We start from the raw sequence: 22,356 nt of genomic DNA, 5'->3' as shown, positions 1-22,356 counted from the left end.
TGTTATATGTATTGAGTTTGACATTTAAAGTCTACGTGGGAAATAAAACTGAATAGAATTGGCGTTTACCGTAAAACATTGGTCCTCGAGCCGGTTTCATTTCAAACGATGTAGCCAATACAAACAATGGTGTCATCGAACACGCAACCCGGCGTGCTGTCAGGTCCAAAGTCCAACATAACAAATGTGGTACACGTGCCCAACTGAACGTACGCAAATGCACAAATATTTTCTCCAAATTCCCACTTCATTTAATCCCCAGAGATCATTTTAACAACAGCTGCGCTAATAACAACTTATAGCAAATGAATAAGTTGCCCAGATCGATTTTTGCATTTGCTCCGTTTTGCAGACGCGTTTTTTTTGTTTCTTATTTATCTTAGCGAAAAACGGCGGTTGTTGCTGCTATTAGCTCGTACATGTTTCGTGTTGTTAACAGACGGTGCTTTGACCTTATTCTGTTGGTTTTAAACGGGATATTGCTTTAAGGCAAAGCGTTGTATGTCAGATAAACAGTTAGGGATATGGTATGCTACTGTACCATTAAAGGCGTAGGAACCAGTTTAGGTGTTATTTTTGTCTTTATAGTTGACAATTTTGCAAACGTGTGTGAAGCAACAGTAAAATAGAATCGTTTTTATGTCTTTAGGCTGCACAATTTTACTATAATATATTGCAACATTACCAGTGTGAAATTCAAATATGCTAACATTACAAAAAATGTGATATTTATTGTTTAGGTTTTACAGTATAAAGTTGCCCAGGTTTTTGATAGAAAATAGCTTAATAAAACATGAAACTTTTTCAAACGGATTTAGAAAGTGTATTTCAATTTAAAACAAAAAGATAGAAAAAACCAGTAACTTATCATCATATACTTGGACACTAACAAAACCATTGTCATTAGTGGACTTATTTCTGTCTTGTAGAAAAATAGAAGAAAACCTTATCTGTCCATATTGTAAAGGTGTTATAGTTTATCGAAATGTTGTATTGCTGTTGAACAAAGTCATCATCTGTAAGGATTACAAAACCTTTGCACGATGCGGATGCTTAATTTGAACACAGTTTTTAGTGTGCGTCACCGAGCTGCTTGCCTCCGAAATGATGTTCCTCTTGCATTGCAAGTAAGTTTTGCTTCTGTTTGAGGGTATATTTTATTGATAAGTAATGAATACAAAGCAGGTAAGAAGAATACCAGCACTTTTTGCACAGATAATAAGAACAGTAAATATTCACTAATTTCGCAATAATTATTGGTCACAACTTGTTTTAATGGTGAAAATAACAGCCCAAATAGATGTAAAAAGTGAGATGCTTTGTTTTTCAAACGTTTAGGCAAATGCTAAAGACATAATATGAAGTAATAGTAATATGAAGACCACATCAGTTACATACGTTTATATACACTTGAGTCACCATTGAAACTTACAAACAGATCCGTATATAGTGTTCCAAACAATTTGTTTTGTTGATGTGTTTTTATTTGTGTATAAATTTACATGTTAGTTGACTAAACTTTCATAGAAATCAAACACAACATTGGTTTTTGTTTCAGGCTCGCAGACATTACAAGACAACTTATGGAGTTACCTACCCAAACAAAGTTTCTGCCGACTCTTCTGTTAAACCAATCAACAAGGTATCTAAGTGAAAAGACTTTGAACAAGAATTTAATACTTTTGTACGGAATTCGTACATTTCGAAAGCAATTTCGTTTATTTACATACCAGTCATTGAGTTATTTGGACACATAAGCAGTGGTGGGATTTAGCCGGTTAGCACTGGTTCTATAGAACTGTCTCACGAAATTTTATGAGATCAGTGAACCGGTTAGCATTACTGGTTACTGTCAATAGACTTTTTGTAACAGAACCAGCTGAAAAATATGACTTTTGTGATAGAACCGGCTGACAAAAAAAAAGAATCCCACCACTGCATGTAAGCCCCCCAAAAATAAACACCTATTTAAAACCTGCGTAACAAAAGACCATGCACAAATTTTAAAAAGACATGAATAGAAAACTAATATTTTTATTTGCAGGTTATGGTTGCGAACAGAGGAGAAATTGCCATTCGAGTTTTCCGAGCCTGTACAGAGCTAGGAATACGAACTGTTGCTGTTTATTCCGAGCAAGATACCCAACATATGCATAGACAGAAAGCAGATGAATCTTATTTGGTTGGCAAAGGATTGCAACCAGTTGATGCTTACCTAAACTACCCCGAAATTATTGCTGTTGCAAAGGTAAGTTTGTTCTTAATTTCTGCATGCCCATCTTTTAAGTAGAGAATGTCCAGATTAGGCGAAGATCTGGATTAACCGATGTCAGTAAGTTCAAACCTTACCACGTTACAGATCATTTGTACTTTTGTTTTGTTGAAATTAGATGAAGATCCTTATGAACCGAATCAGGTTTAACCAAGGTTTACTGTAATACCTGCATGTTAAAATTTGTAACTAGTGTTTTTCATCATGTAAACATGTTCATGTTTAGGAAGTTGGGGTGGATGCAATTCATCCTGGATATGGATTTCTTTCCGAGCGCTCAGATTTTGCACAAGCTTGCATAGATGCTGGGATCAGGTTCATAGGCCCGTCACCAACCGTCGTGCAACAAATGGGAAACAAAGTGGCTGCCAGAAAAATTGCAGTAGCATCAGGTGTGACTATTTCTTTTTTTTTTCGTTTTAAATTAGGGGTGCACAACCTGCTGCTTTAAATAGATTTTGTCCGACTGGAAAAAGTAGTACCAGCCTTATAGCCAAATGTGACTTTTTGTATGCCTATTGTGTTCAAACACTGCATTAAAACAGGCACCACAAGCATCACAATCTAAATGATGGCATTATAAACAGTGCATCAAGTTAGAAATTAATCTGAGCTCTTCAGGTGCCATTCGATGGTATTTATGTGAAAACAAAACAAGCAGACACATGGCAGCGGTTAGTGAAATTCGGATCTGCAATGCGGCTGTCATAGCGAAAAAGCTGTGCACTCCTGTTTTAGATGAAGCAATGTTCAGTTGAATATGTGCTAAGGATGATTTAGTTAAAGTTGTATGACTAACAGTGATACATTGTATCATGATGTAATGGCTTATCAGCATTTATGTCTCACTGCATACAAGATTGTTAAAAAAAAACAGTGGATTATGTTTTTCATATATTTTCCAATACTAACTTGTTTTTTTATTAGATGTACCAGTGATACCAGGTACAGATCATCCAATCACGTCGTTTTCCGAAGCCCGTGAGTTTGTTGAGCAAAATGGATTTCCCATAATTTTCAAAGCTGCATTTGGAGGAGGGGGCCGAGGCATGAGATTTGTAAATAAGATGTCGGTGAGTAAATGTTACGTTGTACTTTGACAAAGCATTTAAACACGAAATGTTTAGTTTTGTGGGCAAAAATCCATTTTTTTGTATATTTATGACAGTATAGGCCAGTGGTTCTCAACCTTTTCGATGCATTCTTCCCTTAACAATTTAAAACATTTTGATTCCTCCCAAATGGACTACATAGTAGATGCTAAACCATGCAAAGGTCGTTTAAAATTTGGTCTGTAATGTATCTCACAGGTTATATTTATAGAGCTAAACACCACATGTAAAAATTAAAGTAAATTCCTCCCCTCAATGTTAAAATTCCTCCCTAGTTGGGAACCACTGGTATAGACCATTTATTACAACAAAAACATATCTTGATTTTGAATTTTGTAACACTGTACACAAAACTTGTATGTTCTAACATTTTTACATCAACATTAAAATGGCTGTATTTTTGTCATCAGGAATTGGAAGATAGTTTTAACAGAGCTGTATCTGAAGCAGAAAAGGCTTTCGGTAACGGAGCGATGTTTGTTGAGAGATATTTAGAAGGACCAAGACATATTGAAGTTCAGATATTAGGTATGCCAAACATGGTTTTATAACTGGTTTTATAACTGGCAAATATAAATCAATATGATTACCCACTCTTACACAGCAAATCTTTTTATTAGAGCATATGGCCTTTATGTGTGTGTGTAATTGAAACCTATGCTGTATATGCATTTGATTTGTTGTGTACTGTTGTAGACACAGCAAATATACAAAGTCTGGCCTATGTTGGTTCATGCATATTTTATGTGCTTGTCTCAACACTTAGGTCATTGTGTAATTGTTAAACCACTTGAAGTCAATTTAACATTTGTAAGATTGTTGTTCGTCCAATATGCAATTATTGCTCATTTTTGGGAGCAATTAATATTGATAACAAATTTTGGAATTATATTTTTGGGCAGCAAAATTTAGTAAAACAACTTCTTTAAAAATATATTTTTTTGTAACATTTGCTTAAGGTTTTTTAATAAAAAGTTGTGAAGATTCAATGTGAAAAACCACTAAATTTGTTGCTGTTTTTTTTGTTTTTCAAAACAAATGCATTTCGCTTTTATAAGCATCATCAGTGTCTAAAAACAAATAAAAGCGGGATTTTTGATCTGATTTTAATGACCCTGAATCGTCACAGTTGTTTTACTTGTAAGGAGATTTCAATAATAAAAAAAGATTTACTACATAAAATATAGTGAAATGTACAAATATTAGAAAAAAATATAGCATTGAAATACATATTATTGAAACTAAAGCTATTCTGAAGGTATTTCATACAAAATGAAAGTGTAAAAATTCTTTCATAAAAAAACTTTTAGGTGACAAAGCTGGCAACTTGGTTCATCTCTACGAGCGCGACTGCTCAATTCAACGCCGTTATCAGAAAGTTGTTGAACTTGCTCCTGCATTTAATTTACCGATCACACTCCGTCGTATGCTAGCTGACGATGCGCTGAGGATAGCTAGACATGTCGGTTATCAGAATGCTGGAACTGTTGAATTTCTGCTTGATTCACAAGTAAATATAGATATAGAATAGCATTTTTCTTAAAAAATACTGTTAACCTAGGTTAAACTGGATTTGATTAATCCAGATCTTCGCCTATTGACAAAACTTGAGGTACAAATAATTTGTAATGTGGTAACTTATCAACATCAGTTAGTCCAGATCTTTGCCTATTTTGGACAATTTTTTGGTTCAAACGGGACCGGATTAACCGAGTAAAGCACACTGAAATTGGCGACATATTAAGAGTTTAGATAAACTCTTCGGACATATTGGAAATATTCCTAGATGAACTTCCAACAATAAATATTCTTTTATATAAATAATGATTTTGTGACACTGACTAATAAAATAATTCGGCTAATTTTAAGGACATACTTAATGTTAATTAAAATGCAATTATTACTTTTGCAGGGTCGCCATTACTTCATAGAGGTCAATTCACGTTTACAAGTGGAACATACAATTACGGAACAGATTACCGGGTAAGAGCTTACAACAAAAATCCACATCAATATATCGAAATGTTTGATTCTACAACAACCCAAAAAATTGATGTCAAAAAAAAAATTCCGAAAAAAAATTCCAGAAATGTTTTGTTTACAACTAACATTTTTTTGCTTTATCATAGTGTTGACCTGGTGCAATCCCAAATCCGTCTCGCCGAGGGATATCTACTTCCAGAACTTGGTCTCACTCAAGAACGCATACAAGTAAATGGTTGCGCAATTCAATGTCGTGTCACAACCGAAGATCCCGCTCATGATTTCAGACCCGACACAGGAAGAATTGAGGTATGTCGCTCATTTTTCTTGCTCAGGGTAACACACAAAGGGTTGAGACAGGATTAGAAGCAACGACCTACCAACTTGTTGTGTTAACCACTTGGCTATGCCCTGAATATTTGTTTGAAGGAATTCCTAAATTCGGAAAGTTTTAATTTTTTTGGCAGAAAGGTATCATGAACCTACACCCAACTTATCATGAATAAATTATGTAAAACTAAGAGAAGTTGTTATGAATGACCTTGATTGCTGGTCTGCATAAACACCTCAGGGCTGATCCCAGTTATGGATTTATGTTCATCTTAACTGATACTGGTCAATCTGGCGATCCCCTACTATGAAGCTGACATGTGCAGCATACGAGGCAGGCACCAGTGCTTGTGATTTGACTTTCGGCAGGTTCACCACTGAGCCAGCTCAGTTGGTGGAACATAAGTCTCAGAAAGACTCCTGCCGTGGGTTCGAATCCCACCACAGGCTAGATTTTTCATACAATTGCCAGAAGAGCTCTATAAATTAGATTTTTCTAGTCTGTGCCATGCCATTTAGCAATGCTAAGGAGTACAGCTTGATTTGATATAACACCTTCAATGGGCCTGGCGTACTATGATTTAGTTCATATTGTGTTTCTAGGTGTTCCGCAGTGGCGAAGGCATGGGCATTCGTCTTGACAGTGCATCAGCATTTGCAGGAGCAATTGTATCGCCGCATTATGACTCTCTGCTCGTAAAAGTGATATCACACGCAGCTGATATGCCGTCTGCAGCAAGAAAAATGCACAGAGCTCTACAGGAATTCAGAATACGTGGAGTTAAGGTCTGAAATATTTTTCGACGACTTTTTGCTGGTTTTAGTTGGTAGAATTAACTGGTGCAACTAGTGCATTTTTTTTAAAATTATGGTTTGATTTCTCACATAAAACAACCACATATGATAACGCCATTATTTCCCCCCAAAAATGCAAATTTAAATTTGACATTTCTGTGGCAAGTTGCTGGGAAATGTTTTAACATCATCAGCTAAAAAATGCCGCTCATTTTGCACTATAGACTATGCTGCATTCTCATATTTCAAATTACAGGATATTAAACAGTCCGCTTGCAGACTGCTGCTCTTCCTTTATTCCCATGAAATTTGATGCTCTGCTTTATATGGGCTTGCACCCAAAAGGGTATTTAGAGTTTTTTTGCCCACATGTACATTAAATTTTTTGTACAATTAATAGGTATGGCCCAAAACCGCAAATGTTTTACTTAATTTCATGCTAACTTTCCAAGGTCTCTTACGTCACCAGCGGTGTATTAAGTTGTACAGGCACCAGAAATATGCCCTTTCGAACACTAGTTTTGTGTGATAGCAGGGCATGAATATGCAAATTTAATGCTCGTTTGTGCAATTGCTCGGCAAAGCACAGAGCAATAAAAACAGTGATGCTCGGTACCGACTACTTAGTTTCTGGCCCGGCCCTAATGTTTCATACATAGTAGTTGAGTTGGGTTTATTTCTTTTGGTGAAATGATGGTACATAGTAGAAAAGTCACTAAAATGGTCCTTGAGTATCTTTAGTTTTTGCCTGTTTTTAGTTTTTTACCTTCTGTGAAGGGAACACATATTGTTTTTGTTCGTATTTTTATTTTTTTATTTTTTCTGTCTAATGCTGGTTTGTTAAACGTGTTTGGTCAAGAAAGAGTGCTCCGAATTTATTAAAATTTGGAGAGATGTTAGTTATTAATCTAAATTTGATCCTCCTGAAGTTTGACCCCGAATGACCCAGCGGTTCACCCATAGGCCCCCAAAACGTAAAAATTTTCAGCTGTATGATTAAAGTACAGCATCTTGGAGTTTTATGCTTTGTTGTTTGGTACAATGTAAGTTTTTTTTAAAGAATTTTGTATCTTTTTTTGGATTCACCCATTTTTCAACCTTTAAACCCCGAAATAATCTAGGGATGGGCCAAAACCACAAATGTTTCATCACATTCCCAATTCTACGCTAGTTGTGTAACTTTGCAAGGTCTCTTATGTCACCAGTGGTGTATTAAGCTGTATGTATAGGCTGAAGCAGTATGCCTTTTCTAGAATCAAAAGTGCCTAAAATGGTCCTTGAGTATCTTTAGTTTTTGCCTGTTTTTAGAACTAGATCATTGGAATTGTTTTACAAGTAGTTTCTGGCCTTTTTTCATTGATGATTATAATAATAGTGTGATAATGTTGTGTGTATTTTGTGCAGACGAACATTCCATTTTTGATGAATGTGATTACCGATGACACTTTTCTTCATGGTACAATAACAACTCAATTTATTGACAACAATCCACAGGTAATTAACTTCTAGCAAAAGAAACAGCTTGTCAAGATATGCCATTTTGTCATTCTGTTTAAAACATCAAACGAGTCAGAAACCTTTTGAATGCTGCATGCCAAATAACCTGTTCTTTTAAAATCATACTGACAATCATAAACATTACTGCAAAAGTACTGGTGTGTATAGAATACAACCTGCACTGATGATGACAACAGAGATTGTTGAAACGTCTGCATGATGTGTTCTATATACACCAGAACTTTGGCAGTATGTTTACGATTAAATTACTTTTCAAGTCCGTTGTATAGTGTTTCTGGGCATACTGTCTTGACATGCCAAAACCCGGGTTAAACTGGATTCGGTTAATCCATATCTTCACCTAATTTGGGCAAATTTGAGATACAAATGATTTTTAATGTGGTAAGGCTACTTATCGACATTGGTTAGTCAAAACTTTTGCCTAATTTGGAATTTTTTTTGGCCAAATGTTTAGTGTATGTCGCTTTTATGTCCATTTAGGCCATTATATTCATCATATAGTTCAAATGTTGAATACTAGCCCCTAGACTCTCTTTAATATTTATTCAGTTATGTTCGCGTCAAATAAAATGTGTCGACATAACGACATGTTACCACCCTGAGTAAACGAAATCACCGATTAAATATTAATCATTTACAGCTCTTCAAACTTTCACCCAGTCAAAACCGCGCTGGTCGTTTGCTACAGTACCTTGCAGAAGTTATGGTAAACGGTCCTTCAACGCCACTACCAACGAACTTGAAACCACCGTATGCTGAACCTGCATTACCCACTTTACCTCCAGGTATGGATAATTGACTAACAACAAATTACACATATTACCCACTGAATGTCAAATATGTTTTTTGTGTATATTTTTTGGGCAAATAAAGTATTAGAAAGGGTTGTTTTAACTCTCTTGGCTGACAAAATACTAAAAACTATGGAAATTAGCCAAAAAACAACACTTTGTGAACCAGCGTACATATCCAATGTTGCTAACAGTGGTGTTCAGCGTATTTAAGAAACTTGCATGTATGCCCACAAATAGAAATTCATGCTACTAATAAACTGGTATGTGCCACAACATGCACATTTAATGTTGCTCTGTGTGTATTATTAGGAAACTTATGTATAGGTCTGGGAACATGAAAATGTATATGGCACATAAACTGGTGTGTGGCCCCAGCGTGCACATCTTCTGTTGCTCACAGTCGTCCCTAATGTACTCAAAGCGCTTGTGTGTATGTCAAAGCACATCAAAATCTGTGCTGCACATAAACTAGTGTGTGACCACAGCGTGCACATCTAGGGTTGCTTACAGTGTTCCCCAGTATACTTGTGAAGCTTGTGTATACGTCCGGACATATGAAAAATTGAAGTAAATTTTGAAATGATATTTTTAGGTGAATTTACTCCTAGTGGTTGGAGGGATTTGCTTTTGGAGAAGGGGCCAGAAGAATTTGCAAAAGCAATTCGTCAAAATGAAGGGCTCCTCATCACAGACACAACGATGCGAGATGCTCACCAATCCTTACTTGCCACTAGAGTGCGCACTTACGATCTTGCAAGAATTTCTCCATTTGTTGCGCGGCGACTTAACAGTCTTTTTTCTGTGGAAAATTGGGGAGGTACGTTTTTTTATCAAAATTTTGCTTTGGAAAACCTGGGTTAAACTGGATTCGGTTAATCAGGATCTTCGCCTATTTCAGAAAAATATAGGAGTACAAATGATTTGTAATGTGGTAAGACTTTAACAAATTAATATTGCTTACTCCAGATCTTCGCCTAATCCGGACAAATTTGTTGGTCCAAACGGTCCGGATTAACGGAGGTTTACTGTATTTTAGAAATAAAAACCTTAGTTGAATTCATTTCAAACTACAGAAGCTTTTATTGGACACTTAATCATAGGAAAAATGTTTTATGAAAGGTATTTAACTGATGAATTTTGACAGGTGCCACTTTTGATGTTGCTCTTCGATTTTTACATGAGTGTCCATGGGAGAGATTACGGGCCATGCGTGAACGAATTCCAAATATTCCGTTCCAGATGCTCTTGCGAGGAGCAAATGGTGTCGGATACACAAGTTACCCAGATAATGTTGTCAAAAGGTCAATTTTTTAAAAACATTCATATTGATAACTTATACTTTTTACACATTTCTTCATAGCACTATATTTAAAATTTAAATTATTAGACTTTAGGCAAATTTTGGATTTTTTGTTAAATTTGAAATTTTATGACCTATCTAATTTGCCAAATTTTTTGCTGCAATTAAATCATTTTCCTTTACGAATAATAGAAAGATGCGAAAAGCTAAAATCGTACGTATATAATTGTACATATTTATGGCATATAAGCTGTTGAGATGTTAAAAAATATTGTAAGCGGCATGCTGTATGCTTAGACTAGGGCAGGGGTTCCCAAACTTTATTGGTCTGTGGCCCAAATGTCTATTTAATAGCGATTTGTGGCCCACCATGTGCTGTAAATTTGGGCACAAAAAATAACTCAAAAACAGGCGAAATGGTTTCTAGCAATTTATTTTTAATGAGATACATGCTCCTGAAATTTGGCTACAAGATTCGGAATTCTTTGCAAATATTATGTTTTTCAAAACACAGCACAAAATATTTACAGTACAACAAAACAGTAGAATCTGTTCGAATGGCTCTGTGGCCCATTGAAAATGTCTTGGTGGCCTAGTACGTGGTTTGGGAACCACTGAACTATGGGGTAAGCAAAGTGCGGCCTGCAGCATTTCATGTCGCCTCCAGTTTATTTGTTATAGTTTGTTGCAAAAAAGGAGATAGGGTTGTATAAAACAAACGGGGTGTAAAAGGACAAACTTTGCAGTGTTAAAAAACACCTAATTTATTTGCAGATTCTGTGAACTTGCATGTTTTAATGGCATGGACATTTTCCGAGTTTTTGATTCAATGAATTATTTACCCAACATGCAATTGGGCATCGAGGCTGTCGGTGAAGCTGGTGGCGTCATCGAAGCTGCCATGTCATACACCGGCGACGTGTCTGACCCCGAAAGAGTGACAAAATACGATTTAAAATATTACCTCAATCTCGCCGATGAACTCGTTAAGATGGGAACGCATATTTTGTGCATTAAGGTAACTTTGAAATTTGTGTGATGTTTTTTGGTAAAAACGTAAGGAAAATTAAATGGTTAGGAGTTGAATCATAGAAGATGAAAAGTTTTTTTTAAATTTTAGCTTACATTTTTACTTTATTGCTATAAACAAAGATTTTTCTTTATTTATAAAATACTTTTACATAGTTTTAAATAAAAAAAAAACGAATATTTTGCTAATGCATTTTTCTTTACTGGATTAGATAGGAACCTAATTTAAATTACCAACAACTCTTTGCTTAAACTTTTAGTGTTAATTTTAACATTTACTTTCAGGATATGGCTGGTCTTCTTAAACCGCAAGCTGCTCGAATATTGGTTGGTGAACTACGTGAGCGATATCCTGATATGCCAATCCATGTACATACACATGATACATCTGGAGCAGGTAGATACATTGTTTGAGAATAAAGCAAGATTTTGAAAACAAAATAATCCTAGTGTGGAAAAAATCCAGTAGAGATGGGCCGGGCTGAGCCAGAACCCAAGAACTCGGTATGGAGCATCACTGTTTTGTTATGTTTGGTGCTCGGCCGAGCAGTACCACAAACTGACTTGAGCATTAAATTTGCATATTTATTTCCTGCTGACATGTAAAACTATCGTTCGAAAGGGTATCCAAGAACAAAGATGACTGTTTTTTTAACTATGTTAGAGTGTGGAAAAATGTGCACTCTTGGGCCCTGTACAATTTAATACACTGTTGTGACATTGGGGACCTTGGAAAGCTACAAAACTAACATGTCTTTACAATGCACCAAGCATGTTTAGGCACCAAGCATTAACATGAGATGCTCGGTGCTCGACCAAACAGAACATTTGCAGTTTTGGCCCTAGCAGTCAGTTACTGCTTTTCTATACTTGAATGGTCCTTGCCCATATTTTAAGTATATTTTGCAATTTAAATTTATTTTTTAAGCTGTGGAGTATTGTTGGTTACACTTTATGTAATATTCAATTCCTGTTATTAAAATTATTGTTTAAATATTTTAGGTGTAGCTGTTATTTATTATAATTTTTTTACAACTAACTTTTGTATTTTAGGTGTAGCTGCGATGTTAGCTGCAGCTGAAAGTGGAGCAGATATCGTTGACGCTGCTATCGATTCTATGTCGGGTATGACATCACAACCAAGTCTCGGAGCCATTGTGACATCACTGGAGAGAACCAAGCTGGATACAGGTATGATAATATACAGAGATGCACAATTTCCCAGAAAACTACGTCAATTAACATATTTCTAAGTTGGGTCATTATTTTGATTTATTTGTTTTGAAAATATAACGGCCCAAAGGTGTACCTTTTTTATCAGTCTTTCGTGTGACTCTAGTGGCCATAAATAGGTGTAACTGATGTGGCCCTTTATATCACTGATGATGGCATGAGCATTTGTCAAAACGTTTAAACAATAAAGCATGTCGCTTTTTTATGTCTATTTTGGTATTTTTTTTCATCATTTTTATGAACAGATCCATATATAGTGTTTCAAAACACTGTTTTTAATGACATTTTAGCCTGTTACTCCACAAATCCTAGTGACATTAGATGGCTTTGTTAGTGAATACGGCCGATCTCTCGTCCCAGCTGGCGGTCCCCGAAGGATCCTCGGACCCCAATTTGAGAACCACTGGGCTAGTGTAAAATGTGTTTTTACCATGTTACTCCCAACAAACTGGAGTGCTGTTGAATGGCTACGCTAGCCAATACGGCCGATCTCTGGCCACCAGCTGCACTGATGAGACCTTATATGTTCGAAACAGTGTGCACTGTCTGCAGCCTATTCCTCTGTATTGTTTTGTCAAATTTGGCTTATGTTTATGTATATTGAAGTATTACATATTCCAATTATTTGTTTTCGTGCAAAGGAATTCCAATGCAACATTTAAACGAGTACAACGACTACTGGGAACAAACTCGTCAGCTGTATGCTCCGTTCGAATGCACCATCTCGATGAAATCTGGTGATTCAAGTGTCTACAAGCATGAAATTCCAGGTGGACAATACACAAATCTTCACTTCCAAGGTAAACCTTATTCAAATTTGGATTGTTTTTACTTTATCTGGTAAAACTACATAACTAAAAATGTATAACTAGTTTTTTTTTGTGTAGTTGCACAGTTATTTGAATGCTACATCTGAAAATGAGTTCTGCTTTGTAAGGTGTAGTTAGTTTTTAAATAGTTGCGATGAACATAAATTCATAACTGAGATCAGCCCTGAAGTGTTCATACAGACCAGCAATCACTACACACTCATATATAGAAATCATAGCATGCCAGGCCTATTGAAGGTGTTGTATTGAATCAGCCGGTCACCAAGCATTCCAACATGACAAGGCTTACTATGAATTAGGTTTTAAATATTGTTGAATTTGATTTGGAATCGGGATTTTTGAAATTTTGTTAAAAAGGCAGCAATAAATTGTGCACTGGCCACATTATAGCTTTGTGGTAATTGGAGTCAAAACAGTTGTTAAGAGTAAGGTCAGAATTTGAACACTTTTAACCAACCCAACAACCCTGGTCAGAATAGTTTAAAAAGCTTTTTAAATGTAGTGTTTATGGCCTGTTTATATATTACACTTGTTTTACCTTTTCAGCACATTCAATGGGTCTTGGAAGTCAATTCTCTAAAGTCAAGGAACGTTATATCGAAGCCAATCAAATGTTCGGAGATCTTGTAAAGGTGAAATGCAAACTATAATTTTTATGCTGAACTTGATTTGAATAGTTGATAAACAGATATGAATAAATGTGAAAAATTAATGCCATGATTGACAAACGAAATTTATCCAAAAAATATGCACAACACATTTAAACAACTCAAATTATTTTTTTCAACATAATTTATTAACCATTTTTTATTACTTTACAAATAGGTAATTTTTTGTGTGCAAAAACTTTGTACATTTGGAAAAAAACCTAATGTAACCATTTCTTTTTGCCCAAATTTTTTGAAGTTTAAACATTTCATAAAAAATGTTTTTGGATTGTAGGTTACTCCTTCGTCGAAAGTAGTAGGAGACATGGCACAGTTCATGGTGCAGAACAATCTCTCTGCTCAGGATGTGGAAGATAGAGCAGAGGAGTTATCGTTCCCCCAATCTGTCATCGACATGATGAGAGGGGTCATAGGGTACCCACCAGGTGGTTTCCCCGAACCCCTTCGAAGCAAGGTAACTTTTTTTCTGCAAAATTTTTGTGATAGTGCAAAAATTTAATCATGAAAAAACATTTGAGTCATGTGAAATAAAGATCTTTGTTTCATGTGAATCAAGTGGTTATAAACGGGTGTAACTGCAACCTGTTTCGGTTTTTGAGAAAAATTCTTTTGGCAATCTTTGGCAAAACAAGTTTTTTTTTTCAATAATACTATCTGATCAAACTGCTATAACATTTTAATCATTTAGATGAACAAGATTTTTTAAAGAATTAAATATGAATTAGTTTGTTGATTTAAATTAACAGCAGAAATTCCTTTTCGGTTTTATGTTAACCTCCCCAAAATTCATATTTTTTTTGCTCAACTGCGGTCACAAACTATGTCTGGTTGAAGCAATTCTTCTCCGTTGTAAAGTTAATGCATAAATACATGACAAAAGTGTTTTTTTCTTTTGGATATAGATTGTACGAGATCAACCGATCATCGAAGGTCGACCTGGTGCGTCTTTGGAACCACTCGATTGCGAACAACTTAAACGAGACTTGATTGAGGAGCATGGCTCAGTTACAGACGAAGACGTCATGAGTGCTGCAATGTACCCAAAAGTAAAAACATAAACATCTTATTACAGTAGTAACGTGCTGGACCTCAAAAGTTCAAGCCTGAAACTTTAAATCTAAAATGTTAGTTATGGGTCCCCTTCCCTGAAGGGGACACATATTGTTTTTGTCTATATTTTTTTTTCTTTTTTCTTTTTTTTCGTCTAACGCAGATTTGTCCCCACGTTTTGGTCAAGAAAGAATGGTTCAAACTTTTTCAAATTTACACACATTATAGATATTGGTCTAAAGATGGTCCATGTGAATTTTGACCTCGTTTGACCCCTCGGTTCACCCACAGCCCCCCAAAACATGAAATTTTTAAAACGGCTATACTTGCTAAAGTACTTCATTTAGGAGTTATATGCTTTGTTGTTTAGTGAAATATCAGGTATTTCAAAGAATTTTGAATTTTAAAAAAAGATTTACCCATTTTCACCCCTTAAACCCCAAAATATTCGTTTCTGTCTACTGCTGGTTTGTTAAATGTGTTTGGTCAAGAAAGAGTGCTTTAAAGTTTTTCAAATTTGCACAGATGTTAGTTATTGTTCCGAATTTGATCCTCCTGAAGTTTGACCCCAAACGACCCAGCAGTTCACCCACAGATCCCAAAACGAAAAAAAATAAAAATTGGCTGTACTGACCCAAGTACATAATCTGAGGGTTTCATGCTTTGTTGGTTGGTGCAACGTAAGCTATTCTAAAGATTTTGTAACTTTTTATTGGATTCACCCATTTTTACCCCTTAAACCCCAAAATAATAAGTTTTAGGCCAGAAATACAAGCCCTAATGTGCTGAAATGTTAAACAATTGTTTGCAGTTAGGTTATTCTTTAGTATTTAAAGAATTGCCTTAATCGGCCAAATAGTTACTTTTACAGCCCATAATATGTGGACACTGTCAGTCAGATAGAAGTCTCAACTCTCAAGGTAGTAATTCACTTTTTTTACGATCAAGGCGGGTGAATGCGGTGGGAGTGCTCAGCTTGACGTCTGGATGGACGTTTTACGAGACAGTCGTGTTGATGATTAGAAATCAGCTGTTTTTGCGCAGTTATGCTATGTCGTTTTATTAAGTTATCAAGCACATTTTCATTTTGGGAAAATTGTGTTTAAAAACTGACCTTGAACGACAATAGCAAGGTCAAAGCATAAGATTAAATTGAAAGTAATTTTCCTGTTCTTATTTACTGTTTTTTGTAATTATATGACAATAATGATGCAAAAAGAATATGGACAAAACTTTCAAAGTTGGGTTAAGGCTGAAGTTGATTAAGTTTTTTCTTAAGAATCTAAAAATAACCAGGATGTTTGTTTACCATAAATCCGCACAAACGCGTGTGTGGGGACCCATTAGATTATGCTTGCAGTAACAATTATGTTATAAAGTACCTGGAAAAAAATGAAGGGACTCAATGAAATGTAGGTGCCAAATATATATCTATTCTAAATATTCTAAATGGAATATGTGATACATCGTTAAATATGATGTAGTATATATAAACTGGCAATATATAGGAAAACCACTATTCTAGTTTTAATAGAGTTAGGTGAAAAATAGTGTTAAATTATCTTATTCAAATAGAATAAATAAACAAGTTATTATCGATATACATATTCAAAGCATTTTACATAAACAAGTCACATGATTCAACCCAACAACAACTGAACTAAACATGCTAAGTCAAGCAGTTGCCAGTTGTCACATATACAAAATCAGTTATGCATAAACATACACAAGACAAATAAACTTTATCGGGAAAAAGTTAACAATTAGGATTCACTAAGATGAAATTTTGACACAAGCATGACCAAGTGTATACTTATGTCCATACCAGGCCTAAGTCAAGTTATAACTTCAGCTTATACCAAACCCCAAAAGCCAGGCCCGACTTACAACTTTATATCTGAAACTACTTTCTTCATGTATTTTTTTCCAAACGCCTTTTTGTCATTCCAGGTCACTGACGACTACCTGCGTTTCTTCAAGAAATACGGACCAGTAGATAAACTGGACACACCCAATTTCCTGATGGGACCAAGAATCGCTGACGAACTGAAAGTGACTCTTGAACCAGGTGTGAAATAAAATACAAGCTTTAAATTGGATAAACTGTGTTAAATTTAAGGGGCCATTTGCTTCAAACAAAGAACCTTTATTTCCAATATGTTTAAAGCTTAAACTGAAGTTGCCAAAGAATGAGTTAAATAGAAACCACTTTTTTTCCAGGCAAAACTCTTCACATTAAGCCACTGGCTGTCGGTGATTTGAAAGAAGAAACCGGTGAGAGAGAAGTTTTTATGGAACTTAACGGGCAGTTGAGGACGATACTAGTTAAAGACAAGGAGGCTTTAAAGGTTTGTACTTAAACTTATCAGTTATTTGTGATTTTAGGATAAAGTTTAAGGATAATATCTTGTGTGCAGTTCTTTATAGTAAACATACAGGATTTATAACCTTAACCTAGTGTGCACTTTACATAATTTTGTCAAATATATACTGAAAACAGAATGTTGCTTTGTAAAACACAAATTTTTACATTTTAATTTCATTACCCCAAAAAACAACACATACAAATTTGACAGTTTAAATCAGTGGTTCCCAACCTTTCTACGCCACTGGACCGGTAAAAACTTACAAAATTTCCACGGACCGGCAACAAAAGATCGTAGTGAACCAAACGGCAATCAACTTAAACAACAAAATGTCAATCTATTTACATACAAAGTCAATGATAGTTGGATGTTTGCTGTTGTTTAGCTGCCAGTATAAATCTCATCTTAAAAGTGAAGAATAACTTTGTTTATCAAAGAAATGTTGAATGCTAGACGCAGTTTATGACAAAACAATCATAAACGTCACAAAAGCTTTAATTATTAAACAATTTTGCGGATATCGATGGTGGAAAGCTACCCCAGTTTTACAGCCAACAACTTTGCAATAGGCCTACTTTAAAAAGTATAAATAAAGAAAATAATTTGCGGACCGGCAAAATATTTACGCGGACCGGCACCGGTCGGCGGACCAGCGGTTGGGAACCACTGGTTTAAATTTAAGACACTGTATTGTTGATCTGTAACTTTTCAGTTTCGACAAATTTACTAGTAAACATGTTTTGCTATGATTAATTAATGATCCAATTTGTTTTAGGTATATTTTTTAACTTTATATCAATGACCACGCATTTTTGGTTTTAATAAATTTCTTTGTTTGTGCAGGAGATGCATTTTCATCCGAAATCGAGAGAAGGTGTAAAGGGTTCAGTTGGATCACCTATGCCTGGCGATGTCCTTGAGGTTAGAGTCAAGGTCAGTCTTGCAATGCTTCCTAAATTCAATATGTTGTCAACAATATGCCACGTTACCTGTGACAGTATGTTTCCAAGAAATTATGTTGTGCTTTGAAAAACATTTCATTTTGGCACCATAACTAAATACAGTGCAAAATACAAGATGTTAACACACCTTGGCCAACACATACTACTGTTACATAAGTAAAAATAGTGTTTTGATCGAAGACCTAAAAAGTATAACATAATGGTAATTACAGTAATATTGTTTTTGTCTATACTTTTTTTCCGTCTAACGTGGATTTGTTCCCACGTTTTGGTCAAGAAAGAATGGTTCAAACTTTTTCAAATTTACACTCATTATAGATTGGTCTAAAGATGGTCCATGTGAATTTTGACCCCGTTTGATGCCTCGGTTCACCCACAGCCCCCAAAACGTGAAATTTTTAAAACGGCTATACTTGCTAAAGTAGATGATTCTGGAGTTTCATACTTTTTTGATTGGTACATTGCAGCGTATTTTAAAGTATTTTGTAACTTAAAGTTGTATATATCCATTTTCACCCCTTTACCCCCAAATGCTGTGACTATCTTTGCAAATGAGTCAGAAACCTACTAAATTCAACCTTGATTTGACTATTAGTATAAGCAAAGGTTTAATCTACTAGTTTTTGTGTCATTGACGTTTTTTATTTGTTTGTAGGTTGGTGACCAAGTTGCCAAAGGAGATCCTCTCATCGTAATCAGCGCAATGAAAATGGAAATGGTTGTCGCGGCGACAGTTGATGGAGAAGTGCGTGACGTTGCAGTGAAATCTGGCATGCATGTGGAAGGAGACGACTTATTGGTGGAAATCCAGTGATCGACTTACTCAAGAATAAATCATGCACTGGCTTAGAACTATATACAAGGTCAACCCTTTATAGGGCTGAGTATGGTCTTGAAATGATACACATGAATTGTTTTTAGCCTTTTTGTGCAACATTACCTGGTACTGGTGATTGTATACACAAAATATAGATGTGTTTTATGACTGAATGCTGTACAAAATTTCATGACGATTAATATTTATTTGTGTTTGTGTTGATACTAATGATTTTTTTGTGTTTAATTGATGCAATACGAAAACACTGGATAAAATTGTGCTACTTTCTTATCAAACCAAACAAAAATAGCCTCAAATTAAAACTTATTGGTTTAGAAAAGCATTTGTTTTATATCTTAATAGTACTTTAAAACAAGTTAATTGACATTTTCCATGACATTTTGGCCAATTTTTTCATGACATTTTGGTACTATGTTCTACTTTTGCACCAGCCATACGAAACAACATTCGCACCACGTTCATTTTACCTTTTTAGCTGGTAATAAGCAAGTGTTTTGTATTTCTTGGTGTAATTTTGGTATATTAGTGTGTCTTTTTGCGTGGCAATATTTTTGCAATGCGTGCAACTTGTAATTTTATTTCTATGTTCCGAAATACGCCAAACAGACGCTTTTTTCGTGGCTTGCATATATACGTGGTTTGCTGTGTAAGATGTCTATGGCCTCGTTAGACTTAATACACATCAACGCAAAATGTACAAAATATCATCTATCTTTTTATTGACATGCAGAAAAGTAGAAGAAACAGTCAGTAAGTTTTTACAAAAAAAGAGGTTAAAATTTTCCAAATGACAAATCAACTAAATAAGTTTATGCAATACTTGGACATTTTACAAAACTTTTGGCTTAACTCATATATATTGTTATTTTTACAGAATGTGATATTGCTAATATTAGAAACAAATTCATTAGCGCACAATCTTATACGGTCTGTCGCTTATAGTTGGTTTTATATGTCTTCAACTGCACCAGTATTCAGGATATAATGCTTAATTCCTCTTTATCGCGACTGTCAGATAGTTTAACTAGAATTTTCTCCAACAGTTTTTGAAAGGCATTTTGAATCTCATCAGATTTGTTCTCAAAGTTGGACGTTATCTGCAACCAAAACATATAATGCTACTTAAATGCTGCATTTGTTAACACAAAAAACTGGCGCATCTGTTTTAGACAGACATATATTCAACATGTAACATTTATAAATCCTAGTATGCCAGGTCTATTGAGCACTTTATACTGACTCAAGCTGGTCTCCCAAGCATTTCCATTAAACAAGGTGTAGGCTAGAAAAATTTAGCCTGTGGTGGGATTTAAACCGACAGCAGGAGCCATTCTGTGACTTGTGCTCTGCCAACTGAGCTATACAGGCTCAGTGGTGAGCACACGGAAAGTAGAATCACAAGCACTGTTGCCTGCCTTGTATGCTGTGCATGTCAGCTTCTCAGCAGAGGATCACCAGTTTAACTATTGATCAGCTAAGGTAAACATACACATGTACTATGATCACTGGTCTGCTTGAACGTTTCAGCGCTAATCCCAGTACGCCTTAGTTGTAACATTTATAGTCATACAGAAAGATAACTCACCGTTTGTACATTGGGTAATGGAGATGGGATGTTTCGATTTTCTTTTGATCTTGAATTTGCAAATAACAAACAGTTCCCTGGTTTTAATTTTTGATTAGTGACGAAGAAGTTGTAGAAAGCTTCAACTGAAGGAGACGTCCTTGTTACAGCAGGATCAAAAACGATAATCACTCCTTAAAAAACACAAACAAATAGTAATCCACTGAATATATGTAAATATTGGTAGTTTCTATTACAGATGTTGTTTATGAAAGATGTACAAATACAGAAATCGTCCTTATCCACTGATGCTCAACACACGATCCGAGGTACACATATATATTGACACTACTTAGCTAAAAAATTCAGCACATTCAAATCAGTCTTTGTATTTCTTATTACAAACCAATGTGAATAATGATTTCGGCCACCAAAAATATTTTTGAAAAAGGACTGATGCCATATATTATGGGGTGATCTGCAGTAATGTGTTAAAAAAATATACAGACTGATTTGAGAATATGTCACCTAAGATACGTTTTTTTATCTTTATCATGTTGATTTCATGATAACTGTTAATTTCAGTCAAATTATACAGGCGGCTTTGTTTGTGTAAATAAGCTGTTGCTTGCAGGCATAATGTATGATAAACAAGTAATGCTCTTCCAGCAGTTTTTATTATAAAGAATCATAATCATAACAACTTTTTTTTTGTATATTTTACATTCTGTGTCAATTAAAAATATGTTCAACAAGTATAAGTAGTTTATTGGTGGTAAATTAACTTAAAATCCAACTACCATCAGCTCGATGTGCCATTGCTGGCCAACAACTTTCCAAGTTTTCATTTCCACTGCAGTCCCACAGTTCCACATCAACTTTTACAGAATTGTTATTCCTGCTTTCAACAAGGTTTTCAAACTCCAAGATTCTGACACCAGCAGTTGGCTTGTAAGTACTGTTGATAATATCTGTCTAAACATAAAAAAATCTATCAATAGATAGTTTCTGTCAATATGTGTCATATTATTTATGGGTTGATTTTAAGGTGTTTTTATATTGGATGAATGTTAAACCAACTAACTAAACAACACAAATGATTAGGTAAATATAAATAGCAACATTGTTAGTTGGTTTCTACCCAAACTACTAGATCTGAAAACAACATAATTTTCCTAAAAAACCAAATCAACCATAATTTTCTTACCTGGTCACCAAGGAAATTTGATAGCAGCGTTTTTCCTCCCTCACAAGGACCAACCACACATATTTTTGCTTTGTACATGGTTAAAATGAAGCTTTAATGCGAATTTATGAGCAAGAATTCAGTTCCAAAAGCAATTTGGCCAAATTATCTTTAAAGAATGTTACGCTTGAATGGCTGTCGTCAAAAACAAGTTTAACGGACCGTTGCATTTCATAGAAATTTCTAATTTAAATTGAAAATTTTTTTGGTTGGAACGAAACTTAATTTGTTTGTGTGATTTATAAATAATATAAACAAAATTATGAGTTAATTATTTTGCAGCTATATAGTTTGAAAACGGATAAGATACTGATTATTTTTTCGATTTTTGTTTGAATTTAGCGACCTATAGCGTATGGTTTTGGATTGATGGTTGGTGCGCAAATTTAAATTTGTTTTCAAAAAATTGTACCTTTAATCGCTATTTCTCACCATTTTTGTGGTCGTAAACAGCAGTAATCAGTAA

General features: G+C 35.0%; 2 protein-coding genes across 2 annotated transcripts; one reads left to right on the top strand and one right to left on the bottom strand.

Annotated features, from left to right (window-relative positions):
• Positions 1–908: 908 nt before the first annotated feature.
• On the top strand, positions 909–19,782 carry LOC145224254 (pyruvate carboxylase, mitochondrial-like). The gene is made up of 25 exons (XM_080090711.1): positions 909–1,127; positions 1,559–1,642; positions 2,045–2,248; positions 2,499–2,664; positions 3,200–3,345; positions 3,795–3,912; positions 4,695–4,894; positions 5,297–5,367; positions 5,514–5,676; positions 6,301–6,483; positions 7,897–7,986; positions 8,651–8,795; positions 9,397–9,621; positions 9,949–10,105; positions 10,879–11,122; positions 11,419–11,530; positions 12,187–12,324; positions 13,008–13,166; positions 13,743–13,828; positions 14,139–14,318; positions 14,767–14,910; positions 16,865–16,982; positions 17,135–17,262; positions 18,124–18,213; positions 18,898–19,782. The coding sequence occupies exons 1-25, from the start codon at positions 1,044–1,046 to the stop codon at positions 19,054–19,056; spliced, it is 3,594 nt and encodes a 1,197-aa protein (XP_079946837.1). The 5' UTR covers positions 909–1,043; the 3' UTR covers positions 19,057–19,782.
• Positions 19,776–22,026, bottom strand: LOC145224259 (intraflagellar transport protein 22 homolog). Its single transcript, XM_080090718.1, has 4 exons — positions 21,852–22,026; positions 21,445–21,619; positions 20,666–20,838; positions 19,776–20,177 (listed from the first exon to the last, which is right to left on the bottom strand). Exons 1-4 carry the CDS (start codon positions 21,927–21,929, stop codon positions 20,055–20,057), a joined length of 549 nt encoding a protein of 182 aa, XP_079946844.1. The 5' UTR covers positions 21,930–22,026; the 3' UTR covers positions 19,776–20,054.
• Between the last annotated feature and the right edge of the window lie 330 nt (positions 22,027–22,356).

This window comes from Phallusia mammillata, chromosome 4, assembly GCF_965637545.1.
Source record: "Phallusia mammillata chromosome 4, kaPhaMamm4.hap1.1, whole genome shotgun sequence".
NCBI classification, from domain to species: Eukaryota; Metazoa; Chordata; class Ascidiacea; order Phlebobranchia; family Ascidiidae; genus Phallusia; species Phallusia mammillata.
This window is presented reverse-complemented; position numbering and strand designations above follow the sequence as displayed.